Source organism: Pectinophora gossypiella, chromosome 13 (assembly GCF_024362695.1).
Source record: "Pectinophora gossypiella chromosome 13, ilPecGoss1.1, whole genome shotgun sequence".
Taxonomy (NCBI): Eukaryota; Metazoa; Arthropoda; class Insecta; order Lepidoptera; family Gelechiidae; genus Pectinophora; species Pectinophora gossypiella.
Genome location: NC_065416.1, coordinates 10,991,467 through 11,015,362, shown reverse-complemented (window position 1 = coordinate 11,015,362; position 23,896 = coordinate 10,991,467). Strand labels below are relative to the sequence as shown.

General features: G+C 37.3%; 2 protein-coding genes across 2 annotated transcripts in view; one reads left to right on the top strand and one right to left on the bottom strand.

Moving 5' to 3' along the window:
• LOC126371839 (serine/threonine-protein kinase S6KL) overlaps positions 1-23,896 on the bottom strand; it is an 82,045-nt gene that overhangs the window by 38,356 nt on the left and 19,793 nt on the right. The window lies entirely within an intron of this gene.
• LOC126371838 (neurofilament heavy polypeptide) lies at positions 1,875-23,685 on the top strand. Its single transcript, XM_050017219.1, has 2 exons — positions 1,875-2,030; positions 22,082-23,685. The coding sequence occupies exon 2, from the start codon at positions 22,083-22,085 to the stop codon at positions 23,397-23,399; it is 1,317 nt and encodes a 438-aa protein (XP_049873176.1). The 5' UTR covers positions 1,875-2,030; position 22,082; the 3' UTR covers positions 23,400-23,685.

Sequence of the window (23,896 nt, the reverse complement as noted above, 5' to 3'; positions counted from 1 at the left end):
ACAACTCTCCTAACATGCAAAGGCGTATAGGCGTTAAGTTGAATCATATATCGTGTGTCGAGATAAAACGGAGGTTGTCAATTTATATCTCCATTCAAGCATTTACAGTTTGTTTCTTGCATTCAACGAGGTCGAAGTTATTTGTAATATCTTCGTGCAAAAACTTCCGTATTGAACTGAACTGGACGTAATGAAAAGATTCGTCTACAGAAAGTAAACAAAAGGACGATGGGAACAAATATAATGGAAGCTGCTAGCCATTCCAATAGCAATGTGTGTGGTTCATTAGAAGACTAAAATTAATGTTAATGTGTGTTTGGCTAATGTTTTGTGAATTTGTGTGCAATAAAGTGTTTTTATTTTTATCTTCTTCTTCTTATCGTGTGGGTTGTGAGGTGAATTACCAACCTCATCAACCCTGGTGTCAGGGTTACTATTGAGCCGCCAAAGGCCCCTGACATGACTCATGTAACGACTACTTACTTACTTATTTTTATTATTATTAAAGTAAAACTAAAGTAAGACCCAGAGGGGGTGAGGTAAATCTAGTTACGAATTGGTGCGGGACGGAGAGTTACTGTTCTATACGTAGAGTTACTGTTATTTACTAGTTTCCCTTTTCCTATATCGCTGACGTCGCTGACTGACGCAAATTATTTTAGCAAAAAATTGCAGATACTCCGTATTCAGTTTGCAAAGTCAGCCACGATATGTACCAAGAGGTTGGAGGCAGATTTCCAAAAAAAAATGATGCATGATTTTTTTGTTCTTGAAAATTGCGGAATACTCCATACAAACTTCCACCCCCCATTTTAGAAATGTAGGGGGGTTAGAAAGAGACAAAACGTAGCCTATGTCACTCTCCATCCTTTCAACTATCTCCACTTAAAAAATCACGTCAATTCGTCGCTCCGTTTTGCCGTGAAAGACGGACAAAAAAATAGACACACACATACACTTTCCCATTTATAATAATAGCATGGATTATATTTTAAGTTGAATACCTACAGCCGTGATTTTATGTATATTTTTATATAAAGGATAACTATTGCCTATTAATATCTTAATACAATCACTTACCTATACTTTGAACCTTACTGTGAAGGTGGTCGATACGGCAAGCTAGTGATATACAAATAGCTAAATTATGCAAAGTTCCTCATCTTCCTCTTGAAACATAATGCTGGACGATTTACAACTCGGAAATATGCCCGCGCAACCACTGAACCTTGGTTAGAAGTCATTTTGTTTCATAGTCTGGTGGAATTTAAATTCTAAGTTCTTGCCGATGTCCATCCTAATATTGTGCGAAAATAACTTGATATATCTGTTACGTTATCTTTTCTCACCTAATGTAACGATAGGCGCATTTTATCGTAAGGTCTATGCTTCTTAGCTATTAATTGTTTTTGACTTTAACATGTTGTTGATTTGACTCAGACCGCAATAACTACTTGGCCGCTAAGAACTCTCACTCCGGGCAAAAAAAATAAAAATCAATAATTAACAGGCCTACGGGGCCATTCGTGAGGGAACGTAGGTTCTGTACTTTTACAAGCTGCATTTCACTTAGACTAAAATAAGGTAAAATTGTAGTTATCAACAAAAAATAAAACATAAGAAAACCTGTCATCAATGTATACTCTCTATAGATGTATCTAGCTATCAAGATATAATTATTACAAAGATCAGCAAACACTGGAGATTGCGGATTTTAGATTTTCCTTTGATAATAAATTACATTCGCTGCGACATTACACCACAGGCATGTAGATACCTCATATCGTAGCCGTTTGTAAATTAAAAAATATATATTGGGCGAAAATAAAAACTCCTTAGTGAGATGGGCACAGGCACTGGCCACTTGCACCGGAGTCAACGCGCCCGCGGTATAAAAACACGCGCATTATCACACCGCCACCAATACATTGCCGGCCGTCAGAGCGTTCGCATTTCAAATTCAAACTTGGAATAGTGAACTTTTTATAAGTGCCAGTGCTTCGTCCAGTTTGTAAAGGATCTTTTTTCAGGTGAGCTTTTTAGTTTTAGAAAACTCTCGTGCGTAAAAAGTTAGGTCTAAAAATGATTGTTTTTAAATAAGTAAATATAATATTAACTATATTTTTGCATTAAATATAAAATAATATATATTATAGATATTTTCTTTACAATTTGATAAAATAATTCATTATTAATATATTTCATTATAAAATGTTTCAATTACCAAATACTTCGTTAAATAAGTAGGTACTATGCAAGTTGTGAGCGTTAGCTGAACTATAATAAATTGTAGGCTTTACTTAAGGAACAAGTTACTAAAACAATGATTTATTTACGTTTTACATTCCAAAGTAATTACATAACAATAGTGGGTACTGGATATCAAGGTACAGCCCTTCACGCTAGGGCGACCATGTCGTGTGACGTCAAAGGACAGGTCCCGTCGGTATTGATGATCCGTTGCGTGCACGCATGATTGGATTTGCGACGTAGTTTATAAATACAGTCGTTCACTGGACCAAACAGTTTTACGCGAAAATCCAAAGATTAAAAATGTTAAATATATAATGCACTAACTGTTCAGCACAGTATCTAGTTATTATTCGTGACAGGCGTTAAGTTATGCGGAATAAGTGTGAGACTTATATAAACCGCTTTGGGAACAGCGAGATTCAATAATCCCGCCGATAATTTCGAATAGTTATGAGAAAGGATAATTTATGCCAACTAGTGCAAAAAAATAATCGCGTACTCATAGTGTGTCAAAAACAATATAGTATAGAGAAAATAATAAATTATTACACAAACGGACACGGTAAAACTGGAAAAATCATTTAAACTCGTCCTCACATCACAACGTTAATTGTCTCTACAACTAAATCTTAACGGAAATTTTCTTAACTTATACTTAAAGTAGAAAATATACAAAGAAACCTTTTATCCATAAATGAGAGACAATACAATAAGTACTTTAAAATAAACTACTCATACAACCTTTACATTTTACATTCTATAGAATCTACTAAAACACTAAGGCCTTTTACACACTGCGACTCTTTGATAGAGAACCACGACTGTATCGCTGCTTTTAGCAGCGCATGCGTGACTCTTCCTCATCTATTGCAGGTGTTACATAGTAGCATATAATATTTATTTGTTACTAGGAGCAACACCGCGTCGTAACCGCTACTTACGCGCGTCTGCATCGATGCAAACGCGATACAACATCGATATTGCATCGCGATTGAATCGATACAAAACGTTTGTTAACAGTAGGCGTGGCGATGCTAACGTGCTGCTGTGAAACGCGCGTTTGTATAGCTGCAAAAAGTAACAGTGTATATAGGCTCTATGTAGTATTAAGTGGACAAAAGCGTATAGAATCGATTCAAAGTGTAATACCGCAGGGGATTCTAATACTTAATTCAATGGGAGGACACTTGTACGGTTATGCTAATCAAATAAAGCCCAATGTTAAGGAAAGGCTTCTTTTATTACATCATACAACCTTTATTTTTTGATATTATATCCACTAAGATAGTAAGCCCTTTGCAAAAAATGGGCACCTATGAATTTCGATTATTATAATTAGTATTTTTTTTTCGGAAAACATAATCTACGTACTAGTTTCGGATCTACTTTTAAAATATTCTTTCTTAAGAATCGTTGTTTTATGATCCTACAATATTAATAAGTTTACTAAATAATAACGTTATCGATTTTAGAAAAAAAAAAGGTTTACGTAGGTACTTACCTACTCAAGTTAGGTTAGGTGGTCTTGGAAGTTAGGTAACCTAACAAAACCTTTGAGCCCACTTTGTTTGCAAAGGGGTTTATTTATATTTACTCCAATTAGCGTAACAATTTATTACATTAGTAAAGAATATAAAAAATGATGGTCCAAGTTTTCGTGCTTGGACAAATTAGTATTCATTTGCACTTTACGTGACAAACTGAAATTCCATGTTTGCCATATTGGCAAAACTGGAGACGTGGTAATATTCAAATAGATACAAATTAACACTAATTGCAACTATTATGTCATAATAGTAAAACAGAAACAGTGACATTGGACCGAATTCAAGGTGAATTCAAAGCCTTGACGAAAAAGTTAACAGATTAAGACGAAGAGTCTTACAAACAAGCTTAAATACGTAATTATTCGAAAGTCTTCGAAGACTTGAATACTTTTTAATAATATTTTATAAATTAAATCATAATAAACATATACAACAATACTTAAAAATAAGTGCAATAATATTCTTAAAATATAGCATGATTTAAATATTTTTATCACTGACTAATAATTAAGTATAATGTCCTCTTTACCAGTTACAGTTACCGAGTCCATGTTGATACTATAAGTCTTACTTCTGTATTTTTATAACACCACATTTTGGTCACAATATAACATTTCTATTTTTATTACTTTTATGTAAACCGTCTTTTTTGCTGAAACCAACATCGTCTAGGATAAACATTCTAAGCCAAATGGCGCCAGGAGACAACCAAATCAGCAGCTTTGATAATTGTACATACCTACATACATAGATCCATAAGACCACGCCCATTTCTCGTTAGGGTACGCACAGAACACGGAATTTCACTTGATTCCACATATTATGTTTTTATAATTGCATCTTGATATAATGCGATAAAATGTTCTCCCTGTCTCAAGTACTTGAAAATTCGTAGACGGATCACATGATCGGTCTGAACAACTAGATTTGTCTAAAATCTTCCATCCAAATCATTCATAACAAGAAGCCGCATTTATTGTTTACATTCCCCACAAGGCCTTATATAAAACGGAGCGAAATAATGCGACAAAAACGTGATCAACCAATCGCATCAGTTGCTTGATTCACGTGAACCGAGAATAACTGTAAGGCAAAGCCGGGTGACACGCACTAAGAATTCCGTAGCAATTTTGTCACATTAACATTCAGTTTTTAACGTAACCAACATGTTGGCGTGTTGCTATACGCCGGTTTCCCAGAAGGGGTAGGCGGAGGTGTATAGATATACAACCACTCTTCGCCTTCAGGTAACAGTATAATTTATAATTTTATCTTTGAATTTAATTTTCATATATAGTTTTGGAGGTATGTGACCTAACCGTTATCGGGATGGTTTTCCCTTCGCGGGTTGGAAGGTCAGACAGGCAGTCGCTTCTGTAAAAACCGGACCTGTCAAACGCAACTAGAAGAAGAGAGAAGATGATGTTTGGAGAGATGAAGATTCAGGTTAGGTAAGCGGACCCTGTGAAAACCGGGATAATGCTAGAGAAATGATATTAAAACTCCTTTTCATAGTAAAATATTAAATTATTTTTCCAAAAACACGACTGTTGCAAATAGAGTTATGGATTTGACATGTAGGAGTATTATTATGATACAAAGCTCAGTTTTCATTTCGGCATGTGGAACCCTATAGCTTGATTAGTATGACTCATAACAGGCAAAGTAACTGATGTGGAACTTTGAAATCGTAATTGTATTAATCTGGGAGGTTCCACGGCAAACAAAAAAAAAATATATGGTCGTTTTAGTACCACGAAATCAAGGTCCAAAACATCGTATTTAATGATCTAGGAATATAGACCCATAAAAGACAAACGAGCTGACAAGAGTAATAAAATGATATATATTCTATACGGCTATAAAAACTGTTATTTACCTTGAACCTTAGAGTGAGATGGTGGCTGAGTTCGAATAGGGACCCAGACCTACGGGGTATAACGTAGAACCCTTGCCCAGGGATACGGGTGAAGACCTCAACGGCTGCAGAGGCGGAGATGGGAGCCATCGGTACGGCAATGCAGGACGGAAGGGGCATGTCACAGGGACTGTAACCTGGAACCTGACAGAGGGCAGCAGTAACTGTCAGTACTATTCAGAGGCAGAGGACAGGTGTCCTAGTATGGCTTTGTAATAGACTACTCTGGGCGCCATCCCACTCGCGTCAGACAGAGTACTGCGGGGCGGAAGGCAAGAGGGAAACCACTGCCCTATTTTTCCCTAAAAAGTAGCATGGAGAGTATTCGGAAAATGCTACACCGACAAGAGCGTGGCTCTTAAATTGATGATGATGATGACCTTGAACCTTGAAGGCTAACGTACGGTTTCGAGCTTTTGAAAGAAGCAGCGGTCGACGCAAATTTTGCCAAGAATTTGAAACTTAATTTGAAGAGTCGCTTTACCGTATTTCTTCCTTTATCAATCCCGAATTTTATGACTAAGAATAATTTATTATTAAAGGACGCCACAGTTATAATATCTTATTTTAAAAAACTTTCTTCCGTTCATACCATAAACAATCAAATCCCCATTAATTCTCCTTCCATATTATTCTCTCTTACTTTCTATCAACCTTTCGTTCCGTTCTACTCACTTTCCTACATAAATAAATGACTCATAATAATGGTGGTGGTGGACGTCCCGTCCTACAGACGTATTTTCAAAGAATGCGAGTATTCGTCGGTATCTAAATATATCCTTAGGATCTGTATACTGCGACTAATTGTTAGTTCACGCGACCTGAAACAGTACAATGATTGGCAGTAAGCCATACGGCTGTAGCGTTATAGAGAACCATAAGTATCTACAAGCTCGGAAAGGTTGAACAGCCACATGTCACAAGTACAATACCAATCAATCGTGATTCAGTGCCGTCATTAGACCTGACGCTCTAATATCGGACGACATCGTAAAGCCATCGGACATGCAGTGACGCATATTCTGCGCACATGATTTGCGCAGTACATTTCCACGGGACTCCAATAAAACGTAGCTTACTAGACTTTGACATCAGTGGTTAGGTTAGCCTTATTTCCATGAAAAGTTTGTCACCCTAACCTTTGCTGTCAACCGTAAACAAAGAATCCAGGTTTATACATCATCTTTGCTAAGATTCCAGGTATTGTCCACTTTATAATCCCTATTTTAGCCATGTTCAGAATATAAAATTGTTGGCCGCGGCCTCTACAAATTAGTTATAGATTATTTTTCAATGTCCCCCTTTGTTGCCTAGGCTTATGATATCGTGGTGTAGTGTTATAATTAGCTACGATGAAGTTGCCATATAAAAATATACCTACTTATAAAACTGTAGTAAAGAACTCAAAAATAGAATAGAATATGACCGCGCTTACGAGTACTTCTTGTTTTAAATTATAATAAAATAGCTTCTTTGACACATTACTTTAAATCATAACGAAACATAGTGTCTTTTTTTTTAATATAGACTCGCGTTTGACTAAATCTCATCTGATGGTAAGTGACGATGTGGTCTCTAGGGTGGATTACGTTTAACCTAGCAAACGTCTATTCACTGTTGCCTTGAAGACTCCCAGATATAACATTTTAGTGTTCGAAACCATGTACATTATAATTGAGTCATACGTTCATAACAGTTACATCTAACAAACACCACTTGTAACTAATAATATATTTACAAAGATAATTATAATCATTAATTAGTTATTCATCGTCACAAATTGAATTTTAGCAGCTTTAGCACTATCATTGTTCTCTCTATTGTTTTCTGTTGTCACAAATTGTAAACGTCCTTCAAAACAAGCACCTAAAACGATCGTTTCCAAACTTATACATTCACAGTTGTGTGTACCAAGGTATATTGATATCGTATAACACATCAAAAATGGACGACAAACAAATCCTTTGAGACTAGCGTTCGAGCCATGCAAATTACGATTAGCGACGGTCTGTGCAAAACCAAAGTGACCACTAAGGAGTCAACCAAGGAGACTCAAAACATTGAAGGCCAATTTGTTGGACCACGGAGATTGGCCACTATAAAACCACTACCAGAAATATTGCTATTTTACATTTTTGAAGATATTGCGCGCGTTTTTAGACGAATGAGAGTCTTCCAGACTACGTTCACCAAAGGCAGTATAGATGGTGTTTTACAGTTTTAACTTCTTCTATCGTGTGAGTAGTGAGGTGGTTTACCAACTCCATCAACCCTGGTGTCAGGATTACTATTGATCCGCCAAAGGCCCCTGTCTTTGCTCATCTAACGACTACTTAAGTAGTAACCGGGACCAACAGCTTAACGTGCCTTCCGAATCACGGATCATCTTACTTTCGGACAATCAGGTGATCAGCCTGTAATGTCCTAACCAAACTAGGGATCACAAAGTGATTTTTGTGAAATCCCCACTGGGATTTGAACCCAGAACCTCCAGATCGTGAGCCCAACGCTCGTACCACTGGACCGCGGAGGCCGTTAGTTTTAACTTTAACGTGATAATTACCTATTTTCTCATTTCTTGGGTACATAATTATGCCAAAATACAATGTGATAGCAGAAGCATATATAAAAATAATTGTTGCTTGATATTTGGATCACATTATGTATAGAATTATGTTGTTACCTATATTGCTTCTCTTTATTTTGATCAGAATAATAATAGGTGGAAGATGTAATTGTGCCAGGGTGTAATAAAAACGGTCATCATTTATACCGAAAAACAAAGATAAAAGATGCATGTCTGTTATCCAGGAAACTAGAAGGTAAAACGAAGGAAAATCTGTACAGCGCCATCTATATTGTTTTTGAGGAACGTAGCATGGAAAGATCCTTATTGCTTCGATGTGGCCTTTTTAAATCCGAGAACGTCCCACAAAGAACAGCAAGCATCAGATTAATTGTAACAAATTGAGCTCACAAAAAACATGTTTTAATTGCCAACAAAATAAGTACTTAGTCTTAACACTTGCGGAAAACGTTATTTGTTTCCTTAAAATCTTACAAACTGATCTCAATTAAAGATACAACCTGTATAAAATAAACCAAGGATTCCGTTTGTTTAAGATATTTTATACTGATATTCATGTTTACGTAAATTTTAATAATGTTATGTATAATTTAACACAACTCGTTCGGTGGAATGTCACAAGCCGATACCAATCGAATAACACCGGAGTTCTGAATGTATTAATTATAGCGTGTGATTCACTGATTAACCATTGATTAACAATAAAAATGTCAGGTTTCTGCTGTGTTTTAGACGAATTCGTCTTGCTGCACTGCCGATAAGATATGATTACGTCATTAGTACATTTCCCTCCGTATTTCAATGATAAAGATAAAGATTTTATTGTGTATACATTTAGGTACAGATATAAATAATAGTTGCAGTTATAGTTGCAAATTACGTATCACTAAATTTTGCCTTTGCAGGAATATACACATTTGACACAGGCAATCCATCACCTACTTCTATTCATAAACACAAAAGTTTCGAATCTTTAAATGTAAACACACCCGTAACCTTAACAGAATAGGTGTTGTTTGTGTCTGCATCCGAATTATTGGCAAATGACATCGTATTCACATTTCACCTCTCTCCCGCTTCAAACCCAACTGTTTATTTCAATAATACATTCCCACAAATATCTCCAACTCAGCTATCATAACAGTACTTCTCCATCTATTCAGTTGTCATGCGGGATATAATGTTGACGCCTTTCCAAAAGCCAGTGGATTACAGAATTGACGGTTCACACTTTACCGTTAGGCCAAACAAACGCTACCACGCGATGGTTTCCGCTGGTATTGACCTAAGCTTCCACTTTGTGCACTCTTGTTATTTATGTCAGCCTAGTAGTCCCGTACGATTTTATGAAGTTTTCCGTTTAAAAAAAATGTCATTTTGTTTATTCAGCAACATTGTACACAGAATATAAAAACAAAGATTAGACATGGACAGACTAATGGTTCAGCTTATTGCTAATGGAGATCTGTTCTAGCAGGCTTTGGATACTACTCTCTGTAGTGAGCATCAGGAAATAATTTACAGCTATATTTGGTATTTGTTTCTGTGTCTGGAGATCAGGAGATGTAATAAATTGTGCCGTAACAGATCTAATATCCAAATGTCTATTAGTGTACGTTGTGTATTGTCGTTAATCTGTGTAACCAATGCTTAGAAAACCCCCCATTTGTCCGTAAAGTAAATCTTTAGTAAATCATGATAATAAAATACAAAAGAATATTCTTAAGCATACTAAGTTAATTAATTATTTTTGTCTCATGCCACTACACGAAACAAACTCATCAATATCCAAAACATTCTAAACAGGCTCTATGCAAGACTGCAGTTATTTTGACATACTTGCCAGCTTCTTGGAAAATAAGCTTATTATTGATTATTATTGCTTCCACGCAAGTACTTTTCTGACCACACGTATCTAAATAACTTGCATTAAATCAAACGTGGTTATTTCTAAAGCCCTTGTCCGCCATCTATTCTCTTGGTGATAATTTCCTGTCTATGGCAGCGTATTGATAGTCTGACTAGGAACATTGCCTCATAACTCCATAGCAATGTTTTATTTTGTTTATCATAGAATAAATTGCATGCAACGTACACACGATACGGCAAAAATTTTAGAAAGAAATAGGTAGTTGTTTGGATATTAATCGTAGTCGTAGTTCGAATCTTGGTTGATCAAACGTACAGTTGTGCTAGGGCTAAGATTATTCTTCTTCCTAAAATACCGTCTACCTTCTTAAAATTTTCAATTTGAAACATGACACTTTGGAAGGAGGAAACTGTCAATCATTATCGAAAATACCTACTCTTCTGGTTCCTAAGAAAATTCAAAGCGATCAAAAGTTAAGGAAGTTTACTTTTTATGCAAATCGAAGTATAAATCTCCAAAATTTTAATAAATAATTTATTCAATACATTATTTTCCTATAGGAATTTAATTTTAGAACTTCCACACACATTAATTACAAGAATGTCTTCTCAATCGATGTTTTTGTCACATAAAGACCTGTCAGTGAAGTCGTGGAGACACTCGAAAATTTGTTGTAAAAAGAAACAAAGGATGTTAATAGGCATTGAAATGCCGTGTTGGTAAAAAAGCGTCGATTTTACACACAATTTTCAATTTTCTTTGTCTTTTAATTTAAGATAGCAGTGACGAGATTCGACGCCGTGACTAAAGGGACCCTTGACCTTAATGCTCTGTACAATCAGTAAAAGCCGATGTGCATTTGTTCATCTATGGTTTTATTACCATTATTATTTGCGATACAATCGGCAGTTTACCTCTGGTTCTGCGTGCGCGTTATCTAAAGTAGGAGTGTCGAAAGCTCTATTCTGTTTAGATATTTTGCTTGATCGATGGCTCAGGGGCTGATTTTCCCTTCGCGGTTTGGAAGGTCAAACAGGCAGTCGCTTCTGTAAAAAACCGGACCTGACAAATCTTCAGGTTAGGTAAACCCTGTTAAAAACGTCACAATGAGGAGATGATGATGACTCTGTATTGAAATAGATAAAATTTCTAAGAAACTGTAAGCAGACCAATAAATAGTATTAAATATCAGATACTTTCTGTAATTTAAGAAATACCGTAAAGAATTTATATGGAAACTCGTAACGAGTTACTAGGCGAGCATAACCGTGCAATTGCATCCCACAAAACAATCATTTGCGTCTCATAACTCTACGGCACCCTATCATCACTCATGTCTGATGTATGGCACAGATCGGATAATAGGATCGATCGCGTTCATCTGACAATGAACGTGGGTGAGCGTTGCACAACTGCGCTTAACGGGCTTAACGTTTCAACACTATACCCATACATTGGTGGTGCTTGCATTCATGTCGACCTGGTACTTGTATCCAACTGTAGTAATATTGTAAGGTACTATTATACCATCGTTCTGATCAAATATGTATTAAGAAGAATGCACCGTTGAATTAGCGTGCGTGGTAAAAGAAAATACCGTTTGCGATAAACCAATTTATTAGTAAGCACAGATTACATACATACATACATAAACAGCCTAATACGTCCCACTGCTGGGCACAGGCCTCCCCTCAATCAACCGGAGGGGGTAAGCACAGATTAAAGGAACATAATGGAGTAGGATGGAGTGTCAAGTTAATGTTGTATAAAACCATTGAAGCCACCGATTTGACATCTTTGATTGCAAAACTGGACAAAAATTATGGAATTTTTGCGTTTGTGTATGCCTTTTACATTTGTATGGTTAAATTTTCTGTGATTCCTTCCTTCGTCGCTTTTGTATTCACAGAAAAAAAATACCTTTTCTGTTCTTTGCTTGTGATGAGCAGGATAATCTTATATTCTGATATAAAATTGTTGGTTAACCTAACTTAGATGCTTTATACATTAATTCCATGGGCAAGACGTACGAAATCCGTTCAGGATTGTTCTATGATTGAAGCCACATTAGGTTTTATTGTATACTAAGCATCTATTCTATGATTGGTACAGCTATACACGCAAGTATTGACTGTAGCCAACTAAATACCTAATATGGTTAATTCTATCATGATTTTAATATCTATTCCAACAAAATGTTGACAAGTATATCTTGGGGTACCTAATCAGAGGAACATCCACCGAGCTATCTGTTAGACCAACATGATAGGTGAGCCGTATCGCCGTCTATAATGGTCGAGCTAACTGATAATAAATCGCCTTTATTATAAATCACGAGAATATTGATTGATTTATCAACACTATTGGTTTCGCTAGAAAGTAGGTAGCCGAAGTAGTGCTAGACGGATAGGTCATTTTTTGCACCGGAACGTGTACTAAAAAAAAATTCTAAGTCTGGGTCAGAAATCTAGACGGTCAAATCACGACGTGACTATAACACTTGGGCCACTTAGGCTTTCGAATCTTGTTGACTCGACAAAAATCGCCATGCAACAAGATAAATTAATCGAATTTTACTTATAGAATACAGTTTATGTTTCTTTAAGCAACTTTAGGTGCATTTGACGCTTCAAAATACTAATGGAATTAGATTCGGCTTGATACACTTAAAGAGCATTTCACCATATATACGTAAAACCTAAAGAAAAAAATTACCGCCGTGATATTGACGTCAGAACTAAGATGACGCAGTAACTATTAGCTAATCAGTACTTAAGAAGTAATATAAAACTTGAACATCTCATAGTATCCGCAGCCATATCTCCCAAGCCTCGTTTGAAAGCATCTCATAAATGTAAATGGCATTCCTCGTTATCACTCAAACGTAAGTTATATTGTAATAAATACTGTAAATTAACACCTAAAGTAATAAATGTACGCATACAAAATGATGCAACGGCCTGTATGTAAATTGATTTCATTAGAATTTCCCAAGTACTGTTGCTTCTTTGGAGAAAGCAAACCCGTTTGGGAATTTTGTAATTTTTGTATATTTTTATCCACATTTTATCTTTATTGGGCCATCGCGAGGTTGAGTATTGAGTATCAGAATCGAATGAACATTTTAATAAGTAACTCCTTATATTTGTAAGATCGCAATGTAGGTACCTCCTAATTTTACTTTAAGTTATACCTGTCATTTTCTTATCCACCGAAAGGGAAAGGGACGGATGATTGACAACTGTATACATTTTATGCCTGTCGATTACCCGTCCCTTTCCTTTATGGCGGATAAGAAAATGACAGGTATAACTTAAAATTAAATTAGACGGTGTGTACTGGAATCAGCGCCAATATAAAATGATTATTACAGTATTTATACTCTGTAGGACATTGAAAGCTCAAAGACAAGATCACCCGATTGTCCGAAAAAGATGATCGGTGGGCACGCCAAGCAGTCTAATACTTAAGTATGTAGTCGTTACGTGAGTCAATAATCAACAGTCCTATAGTACCCCTGATCGACCTCATCAACCACCTGGGCCTGTTTAATAAAACTTACAATTGTAAATTACAACGACAATTTGATGTTCATTGCGTAGCTAATATGAAACTTCAAAATATTCGTGATCACACACTCCGCAATGTACATCAAATTGTCATTGTAATTTACAATTGTAAGTTTTATTAAACAGGCCCCTGGGTTGTTGAGGTCCTAGGTTATTGACCTCACATCCCACACTAGAGAAGACTGTAATATTTTACCTTATAATGTAAAAGTTTCTGTCCGGAAAGCTATAAAGGTACCGATCAACATGTTCATACGACCAGTGATTCACAGCCTTGAACTTCAAAAACAAAAGAAATACGACAAAACGACTCTACAAATGCACACTTATGGCATTATTGCGATTTTATTTCCATAACACAAAAGAAGACAACTGAATTGGCTTATCCGTGACATTTTAACCACGTAATTGTGCCGGCCAGTTCACTGGTCACGATCCTTCTTACGAGAGATTATTTTCAAATTGCACATAAACTACATTTATGAAGTCATGTGCTGTTGTTTCCTTATCTTATTGCGTGTCAAACACTAACGATACTTTATAAATCAAGACCACACGGTAAATCTTTTTTTTCTTTACGTACATACATAAACTGACGCCTATGTCCCATCGGGGTACCTAAGCAGAGACTATGGCATTCCATTTGCTTCGATCCCGACACACTTCTCTTGTTTCCTCCACATTCATCATCGTTTCATACACGCACGCCGGTTCAGAATAGATCGCACTGAACCTTTTCTAATGACATCTCCAATTTAGTCAATGTACTTCCTCTATTTGTATGTGTCTTTTTTCTTTCTTCTTTCTAATTAAGTCTTTCAAAAATCGTACAATAAATCAGTAGCTCTAATGGGTGGTGTAATAAGACTTAAAAGGGTCCAAATTTAGTCATACGTCGCACTAATTAGGGATGACGTCAACGAACTTACTATTCTCTAACTGAGAGGGCCACCATGCACGCATAACCCTTGAAATTGTGTAGTGAAATAGGCCTTTTAGGGGCACATTTTTTTTTCTTTTCGGGTTGTAGGTACCTAAGTTACAACTACCCAGTAATTTCAAAATATTATGCAGTCTAGATGTGATCTAGTTCGAAGACGCGCCGCCGAAAGGTTAATATAAAATTACCAATCATACGCAGTTATGTAAAAGATAACGAAACAAAAATGACGTAATGTAGATATAGTAATGGGTTACTAATGTAATGCATCGCCTACAACATGTACACAGCGTTACCCGCGACTTGAACTCATAATCGATTTCTACACGCCCGCCATGATAAGCAGAAATGATTCACAATATCCCTTTTTTACAATCGTTAGTAGTTACACACGTACAGAAGTACCGAAAATCTCCCACTGCTTATTCCTAATGGGGTGGCCAGACCCACAAATAGTCAGAAGACAACTTACAGCCACTATTAATACGAAGTCTTATAATGTGATGAACCGTATGACCAGGTGAACTGTCAATCGCCAAAAAAATGGCCGCCGCCGAATTTAAAAAAAAAGTTTTAAATATTTTTTTTGTTGATGACATTAAGAATTAAAAACCTTATAAAAGCCGCTGTAAAATTACGTTTATTATTTATACCTAAAACACGTATTCAATATTCGTATTAAACTTCGAAGTTGTTTAATTATATTTTTTATGAGAAGTGTATTTAACGTCGCTCTGTCCTGTATGGAAGCCTCGGCAATAGTGAAATACATCGAAAAAGTCAGTCTATCGAGCGGAGAGGATCGCTAGTAGCTATGAGCACAATTACTATAATAACATTTACATATTCTAGTCGGATTATGTCTGTTCATCGCTAAATCCAGAATCACGTTCGACACGTACTTAGTCAATACCTATAGCGTACATACAACGGCATATAATACAAGCGATGCCATTGGCAGATAGTCGAAACTTTGATTATGGTGTAATTATAATGTGCAAAAGCCTTGTAACAATTGTAAACCTCATAATTTAACGCGTGTCTATGTTGGTGCGTAACTGGTATAATCATTACGGGCGCGGTGTGTTGCTAATATTACGTACACCGCTTGCGTTTATCGCTTCAGATTTTGTATGGAAAACCATGATACGTATTAGAATGTTGGCTTGTGCAATTGCCTTTACAAAAGAGCTTAGGGTGCAGCCGATTTCGGCGACTGCTTCAACTCCGACGTTCATGTGCTCGCATGTGACTTATTTATCCAATCATGTTGGAAAAGATCCTCGCACATAGCGGCTAAGTGTTCAATGAGCCTTGAAAGCACCCGGGTTGTATGCATTCGAAAATACAGAAGTCGGCAAAGAATTCCACTCCCTATATTAAAATTTACGATTCCAAATGTAAATCCTATGCTGCCAACTGTATAAAGATATTTTTGATTTTGAGTTTAATATAAACTTTATGGTGTTTAACACAAGTCATTAACTGACCTGTAAATGGACGTCGTCAATCGTGTGTTTCAAATTGTTTTAATGCAGCAGCGTGCAAGGTTGTAACAGCTAACACAATATGACGTTGTATCTAAAATAGTTACAGAAAAACACAAAATACTAATGAATATCACACGTATTGTCACAATATTTAGGATTATGTGAAAATGTATTTATGCTCAAACTCATTCATATTCGATACCTAACATAAACAGCCTATATACGTCCCACTGCTGGGCATAGCCCTCCCCTCAATCAACGAGGGCGGGTATAGAGCATGCGGGCTGGTGGTGTGGGCTAGTAGCGCGGGACCAACAGTTTAACGTACCCTCCGAAGCACGGAATCATTTTACTTTTTTGGACAATTAGGTGGTCCAAACCTGCAAAGTCCTTACCAAACAAAGGACAGTGTCACAAAGAGATTTCGACAATGTCGGATTGGAGAACGAACCCGGACCTCCAGATTATGAGCCCAATGCTCCAATAACTCAACCACGCAGGCAATCTTCAATAAGAAAGTCGATAGACAAGTAGTAAGTACGTCAGTAGATGACTTACGGTGACCCACCCATGTCATGTTGCCAATTCCATTGTTGAAAAGCAAGTTGCATAATTTTTGTTCTTATTTTCATACGAAACGTGAAAAAGACATGTAATAATTGATCATAATTATAACTGTATATTATAATTAGCACGTAATATCAAGTCATCACATTCCAAAAACAAATGAACGCAAATCAAGAAACTTCACTATCGGCCCTGAACCAAATCGGCGGTGGAAGCAATTATATACATTATACATTATTTCATTAAATTTGCATTCGTGATAGCGATCTAAAGAGACATTATTATAGTAACAGAGGCAATGGCAGAATGTGGTGATTTCGTAAAAATCAGTCGCCCATAACGATGACTATGTCGCAACTGGGAGAGCATAATGGAAGTCGAAGGCCTGCGGAATCGAGGTCCAGGTTTATACTATTGTCCGCGCGTACTTTAGAAATGTATCGAAAACTTTTTAGACATTACACACAAGTATACCAATGCAGGCTTCAGAGCTGAAGCCTAGTTGGTTACGTAGCGATTTATTTTATTTTTAAATTAGGCTATTCATAAAGGTTTCTCCTCAATGTGTAAAAGATTATCGATTTCCAATTTAAAAGTAAAGTAATTTATTTGAATTTAGAACGTTATATTAAGGATTTAAAACGTTTCCAATCAACAGTTAAATGAAATTAATACACAAATTACTTTACAAATTGAAAGACAGAATCGTCGATATTTACAACAGAAGCATTCACTTCAGAATTGGTCTTCTCCAATATTTATTATCAACAAATTCAAAGCCATCCCACGATTAAATATGAGAAGCGTCTTGTTGAAATTCTCAGGGTTGTAAAAGGAACTAAAACAAAGGCCGTATGCAGTTCATCATGTTTCTCAGTACATGTACTGGGCCGGCGGCCACCGGCATTTTTTTCATTGGCGCAATAAACCATACTGGGACTCAATTGGAAGATTGCCTGTCGTGGGAAGACAATCCATGCCGAGGATATCCTTCCAGAAAATAACCCGCGGTAAATAAGGGACCCTAACTACCAAGAATGTCTCATCTGCGAATACTCAGCCCTACAAGGATAATGGCCATAAATCTTTGTATTCTGAATTACTTGTAGTTAATAAAACTTTAATGAGATAGCAATTCGGGGAATACAGATTATATTTGAGTACCTAACGAAATATCACCTACCTGGTGGTCATAAATTCCAGTACTCTATATGAACTAAAATTACAATTTCTTGAAAAACAAATGAGAAATTTATTTTTGCTCGTGTTTTAAAATTGTGGTATGAATATTAGGTACCTAACTGATATTTCGTTAGGTACTCAAATACTCCATGTGTTCTTCAAGATGCTATCTGATTTCAGTTTTATTAAATAACCAAGTACTTAATTCAAAATACGACTTACGGTCTGCACAGACCTTTCTTGGCTAATTAGGTAGGATACTAGGTAATTCTAGGTCAAAAAAAATCTGAAATTCTGATTACTAAGTAAAGGCGGATCTAAAGGTGACCAAAAACGTTTTATTTTTTCAATTTAACTTATTTATGAATTTTAATAAAGAAAAATGTAATAAGTGTGACATTTTTCATACAAATTCCATTGTAATTCCGTGTTTTGGCGTTTAGTAAAAAGTAACTGATTTGACTTGTTGGAAAGTAGCCTATTACCAACCATCAACAACTCTGGTCTAGTCTAAAGAGTCTCTACTAAAGATTTCAAAAGTTCGTATATTTCAAGGCACTTTTGTGTGTGGCTGTATAACTAGACAAACAACGGTCCATTGTAATGAAACAACAACATAACGCATAAACGAGTACATCCCCTGCGGTGTGCGTATCCATCTAACGTAATGAACTTGAAAAATGCCAATAAAATGTAAATCGTAAAATATCCGGAGCGTAAGATAAGATATTTATTGCATTCCTGATGTTTTACAGAGGTCTTAAAAATAGAGGAAAGTACAAACAGGAACCCTGTAAGGGCACTCCAAAAATAACATAAAATTATACACAATGAAAACAGAACACCAAGAATAAAAATAATAAAGATTAATAATAAAGATTACACTTACAAAACTATTGTCTCGAACTGTAATCAGTTCTCGAATTTAAATAATCAAAATCATAATAATATTAAAATGCATCGATTTTATTTTTACTCGAGTGAGTAATCGATATGATGCATTTTAATATTATTATGAATTTGATTATTGAAATTCGAGAACTGATTACAGTTCGAGACAACTATTATTATAACACAAAAACTATATTACTATAACAAAACTAACTAAACTATAACTATTACTATTATTTTATTACTTTTCTTATCCGTATCTAAAAGATTCGTTAAAAAACTCCATACCTACAATAAAACCTCATAGAGAATCCTACGCACTTTCGTGTTGGTATACTAAACTTGTAATAGTCCATAAAATATGTAGGTATCGCGATAATTACCTTTACGCAATATATTTTGTTAAGTGCTAATAGATATAGTGATTTAGGGTTTGACAGGAAAGTACTTTATATATTAAATTTTCGTTTCTATCGGCACGCTACGTTGTCTATTTAATCTGCAATAAATTATATTATTACTGTCCTCGTAAAATGGAAGGAAAGCTAATTCATATGTAATAAAAGTCTACGTATAAAATGAGTACTTACCTAAGGATTTTTGACATAAATCGTTATGCTATTACATCGAAATGTTTATTACGAGACCCTAAGAAAAAGCCGTGTTTCATCATTATCTCCCTAGCGTTATCCCGTTTTCACAGGGTCCGCTTACCTAACCTGAAGATTTGACAGGTCCGGTTTTTTACAGAAGCGACTTCCTGTCTGACCTTCCAACCCGCGAAGGGAAAACCAGCCCAATACAGCTTAGGTCACATACTGCCGAAACGCATTTCTCGGGTATGTGGGTTTCCTTAAGATGATCCTACATCGCTGAGCACGTGATAATCCTTTATAATCCAAACATGAATTCAAAAAACGATTTCGAAAATCATAAGCTTGGGTGGGTGCTGGATTCGAACCTGCGACCTTATATTGAGAGTCAAGCGTTCTTCCAACTGAGCTACCACGGCTCATGAAATAGTCGCGCTTATAAAACAAAATACACCATGAAGACAGTACTTACGTATTTGTGCGTACCTACCTAATTATACTTTATTTTTATCTAGATACGGCACGGCGTTATAACATAATTCATAATTATTTTTATTTTCATTCGGCAATAACTACTTCGTAACGAGTTACGAGTCGTAATATCCGATGCAATCGTGGTTCGCAGTTCGAGGGCTGGCCGACGAGCTCATCCGATGGAACTTGTTTCGCGAACCTTTTTTTTTCGTCTGCAGGAGTTATCAGCTTTAGGGCTGTGCGCGTGTACTTTTACTTTTATTTGCAAAGTGTTATTGTAATTAGAAATGAAGTTTTTAAACATATAGGTATTGTTTATTAGTTAAGCAAATCAATAGTTGTTATCAACTAGTTTTCTGGCCCGAGCTCTGCTCGTAGGTACAATACCGTTATAAAACTAGTGAGCGCTGAGTGGTCTCACCCGCTTTTTATGAAAATTCTATAACAAAATGAGCTTTCCACTGGGCCTTCCGCTTCAGTTCGCTCTAGTCATTTTAAAAACAATTATTTTGCTAAGTAATAAGGTACTTATATATATTTTAATTGTTTTTTTTGTGTTTGATTACTTGTGCCTCTACCCACCCCATTAGGGATTATGAGCGTGAGTTTATGTACGTACGTATGTTTGTATCTATATGTACCTATTTTAAACAACAACACTTCGAGCATCTTAACAACTTTTTACCTTCCATTTTATTATATGTACTTACTTACAATTGCAACAACATTGTACTCGGCTTACAAAGCAACCCTGACTCAACCAAAAAAGAAACCAAAACCGGGCATCGATTATGGTGTAGTAAGAAGATGAACCGCGTAATAACGAGTAACTATACTTGGTCTTACGAAACCGGCTCGTTTCGTATTGAACTTGTGCAAGTCGAAGCCAAAATAAACAAAAGATTCCCGTCTGACAAGAAAAGCCTGGAGACGCAGCAGGGCTCGAACAACTTTTTGAATTGATTAAAGGGTTCATTTGCTATACAGAAGTGAACTCGGACCCGAAGTAGGCAATTATATTTTATGTACGTTTCAACAAAACAAGGACAATACCTGCTGTCTGTTGTGATTGTAATCTGTAAATACAATTCAGAGTCCGTAAGCACTTGTAACAATCCCATAAGAAATCATAGTCTAAAAGCAACCAAAAAAGGTTTAAACCTTTATAAATTACGAACATATTTGGATAATGACTCATGTAACGATCGAATCTAACTACGTGGTCATCGAAATAAATACAAGCAATAAAACATGTTAAAACGTTACTGGACTCGCTAATCTGTGCGTAGTGATTCACGATGCCGCGCGATGCATTCTAGTTGGTGATTGAATTCAATGAGTCGATTAGAATTCAGATAATGGTGCGTCTGGAACATCCATATTGGTGACGGGCGGGCGCATCCTGCCCCTACGAGCACGCACTAGGAAGTGTCCATCATATCGCGAATTCATAATACCACATTTGTCTATCTACAATACTAATCACTCCACTAAAAACCAAAAATCATTAAAATACAACCCAATTGAGCTTCAACAAGCAATATTTTACAGAATCACAGTTGACCAATGTAATTACAACACAATTATTAAGGATGCTCCGTAGTAATGTCTAGTTATTTTAAGCCGATTATCCAGTCGCTATAATCGACTCGCTCGGCGCCAGACCGCATTCCATCAGGACCTGGGATATCGCCTTAATGCCCTCCTTCCAGCCCGTCCAGCTATAAATAGCACCCAGGGTACTCGACCTCAGCTAATGTAAAATAGATGAGCGCAACCCACCAAGCAAAAAATAAATTGCATTTTTATACCTAGCCCACCAACTTACAAAGTACAAGTCCAATAGCATCAATGTGTCTGCCTACAACACACACCGACGCTGACAATGTAGTGTATAACTGACGTGCGCTTTCGAAAGCTGTGCTATTATTCCATAGCCCACTTTCACAAATAGTTTACATCCTACTTATCACATCGAGTCAATTCGAAGTGACTAGAAGATAGTTAACGGTACCCCAGCATATCGGGCCCTTAGATGATTCAGGCTAATAGGAAAATTGCCGTGCAACGCCCAGGCGGCCGGCGCGTAACATTGGCCTTACCGCGCTCACGACTTGCAGACGTGCATTCAGTCTTGCTATAATAACTGCGAAATCCTTTACTCAGACAAACCGCTAATTGTACATTTCGTTCTTTGCAGGATGAAGGTCTTATTATTATGCCTGGCCTTCGCGGCCGTATGCTTGGCCATGCCGGTAGCCGAGAACAAGGAGGAACCTGCCGCCCCCGCACCCGCACCCGCGCTCCCAGCTGAAGTGAAAGCTGACGCTGTGGTACCACAAGCCGATGCCGCAGCTGTAGACAAGAAACCAGAAGAACCAAAACCCGAAATCAAAGCTGAGGAAAAACCAGAATTGAAACCTGAAGTAAAGAGCGCACCTGCGGAAGCTGCACCAGAAAAGAAACCCGAAGCACCAAAGCCTGAAGCCGCTCCTGAGGTCAAAAAAGAGGAAGTCCCCGAAGTCAAGCCGGCTGCTGAAGAAAAGAAACCTGAGGTGAGCCAGCCCGAGGAATCCAAAGCTCAGGAAAAACGCGCTGAACCCGAGCCAAAGCCAGAAGAGTCGAAACCTGAAGCCAAGGCTGTAGTAAAAGAGGTCCCTAAGGAAGCGATCGATGTTGCCAGTGCAGTCGACCCTAAAGCTGCCATCGCTGATGACGTTGTTGATCTAGCTGGCGTCGCGCCCGAGAACAAAGCTGAGGTACCTGCTGTAGTAGGCAAATCTGCTGCTCCTGAAGAAAAGAAAGAGGAAAAGAAGGAAGAAAATAAGGAGGTAAAGAAGGAAGAATCTCCTGCTCCTAAAATTGAAGCACCCAAACCAGAAGCGCCTAAATCAGAAGAGGCCAAACCTGAGGTGAAAGCCGAAGAGAAACCCGTTGAAAAACCTGTCGAGAAGCCAGCTGAAAAGCCCGCTGAACCTAAGTCAGTTGACGCGCCTGTTGACGATTCTTTAAGAGTAGTCCGCGATACTATTGAGGACCAGAAAGCTGCTGCTGTAGCTGCGCCGAAGGAGGCTGTTAAGGTAGAAGAATCCGCCAAGGATGTCAAACTTCCTGAGGCCCCTAAAGAAGAAAAGAAAGCGGAGCCTTCTAAGGAAGAACCAGCGAAGGAAGTCAAACCTGTCGAGGCAGTAAAGTCTGATAAGCCGAGTGAGGAAAAAGTCGAACAAAAACCAGCAGTCCCAGAAATTGCGCCCAAATCTATCGACGCAAAACCTGAGGAAGTCAGTGAAAAGAAGCCTGAACCAGTGAGTGAAAAGAAGCCCGAGTCTAAGGTTGAAAAGGTTGAAGAGAAGGAAAAGCCTTTGGGGGATAGCCCTGCGCCTCCTGCCGCCACCTCAGAGAGCGCTGAAAGCGCCGAGAGCAGCGAGAAGGAAGCGCCTGAGAAGAAGAAACCAGAGGATCAGAAGAAAGACTCCAGCAGCGAGTCCTCTGAAGAGGTTTCCAAGGAAGAGTCTTAAGTGAGTGTTGTAGCGCGCTCGGCGGCAGGCGTGTGTCGACCAGCGTCTCGACACGCGCCCCCCGCCTCGCGGGCCCGCGCCCGCCCGCGCCGTTGACGTAGCGTATGTGACGTGTGCCTGAGTGAGTGTCTACCGTGGATAACTGCGCTTATTCACTAGATTCTAGAGACTTATTTAAAATAGCCGAACGAAAAATTAATTACGTTGTAATTATGTCTCAGAGTAAATTATCGAATTTCCGGTACTATAAGAAATTAAAGTAAATAAAATATGATTTATAATAAAATGTTCTTCATTTTACCTCGCCGCTATCTCTACTCACGCTCGTAATCTCCATATGAAGAGGCAGAGGAGATTCACATGGCATCAAAAGACAATTTACACCCATTTTTGATTGTTGGTTTCTAAAGAGAAACCTAATAAACCACTGTGTTAAGCTGATTACCGACATCGCCTCTTACAAATCAATTCTAAGTTTAGAAAGAAAATGGTCCCTA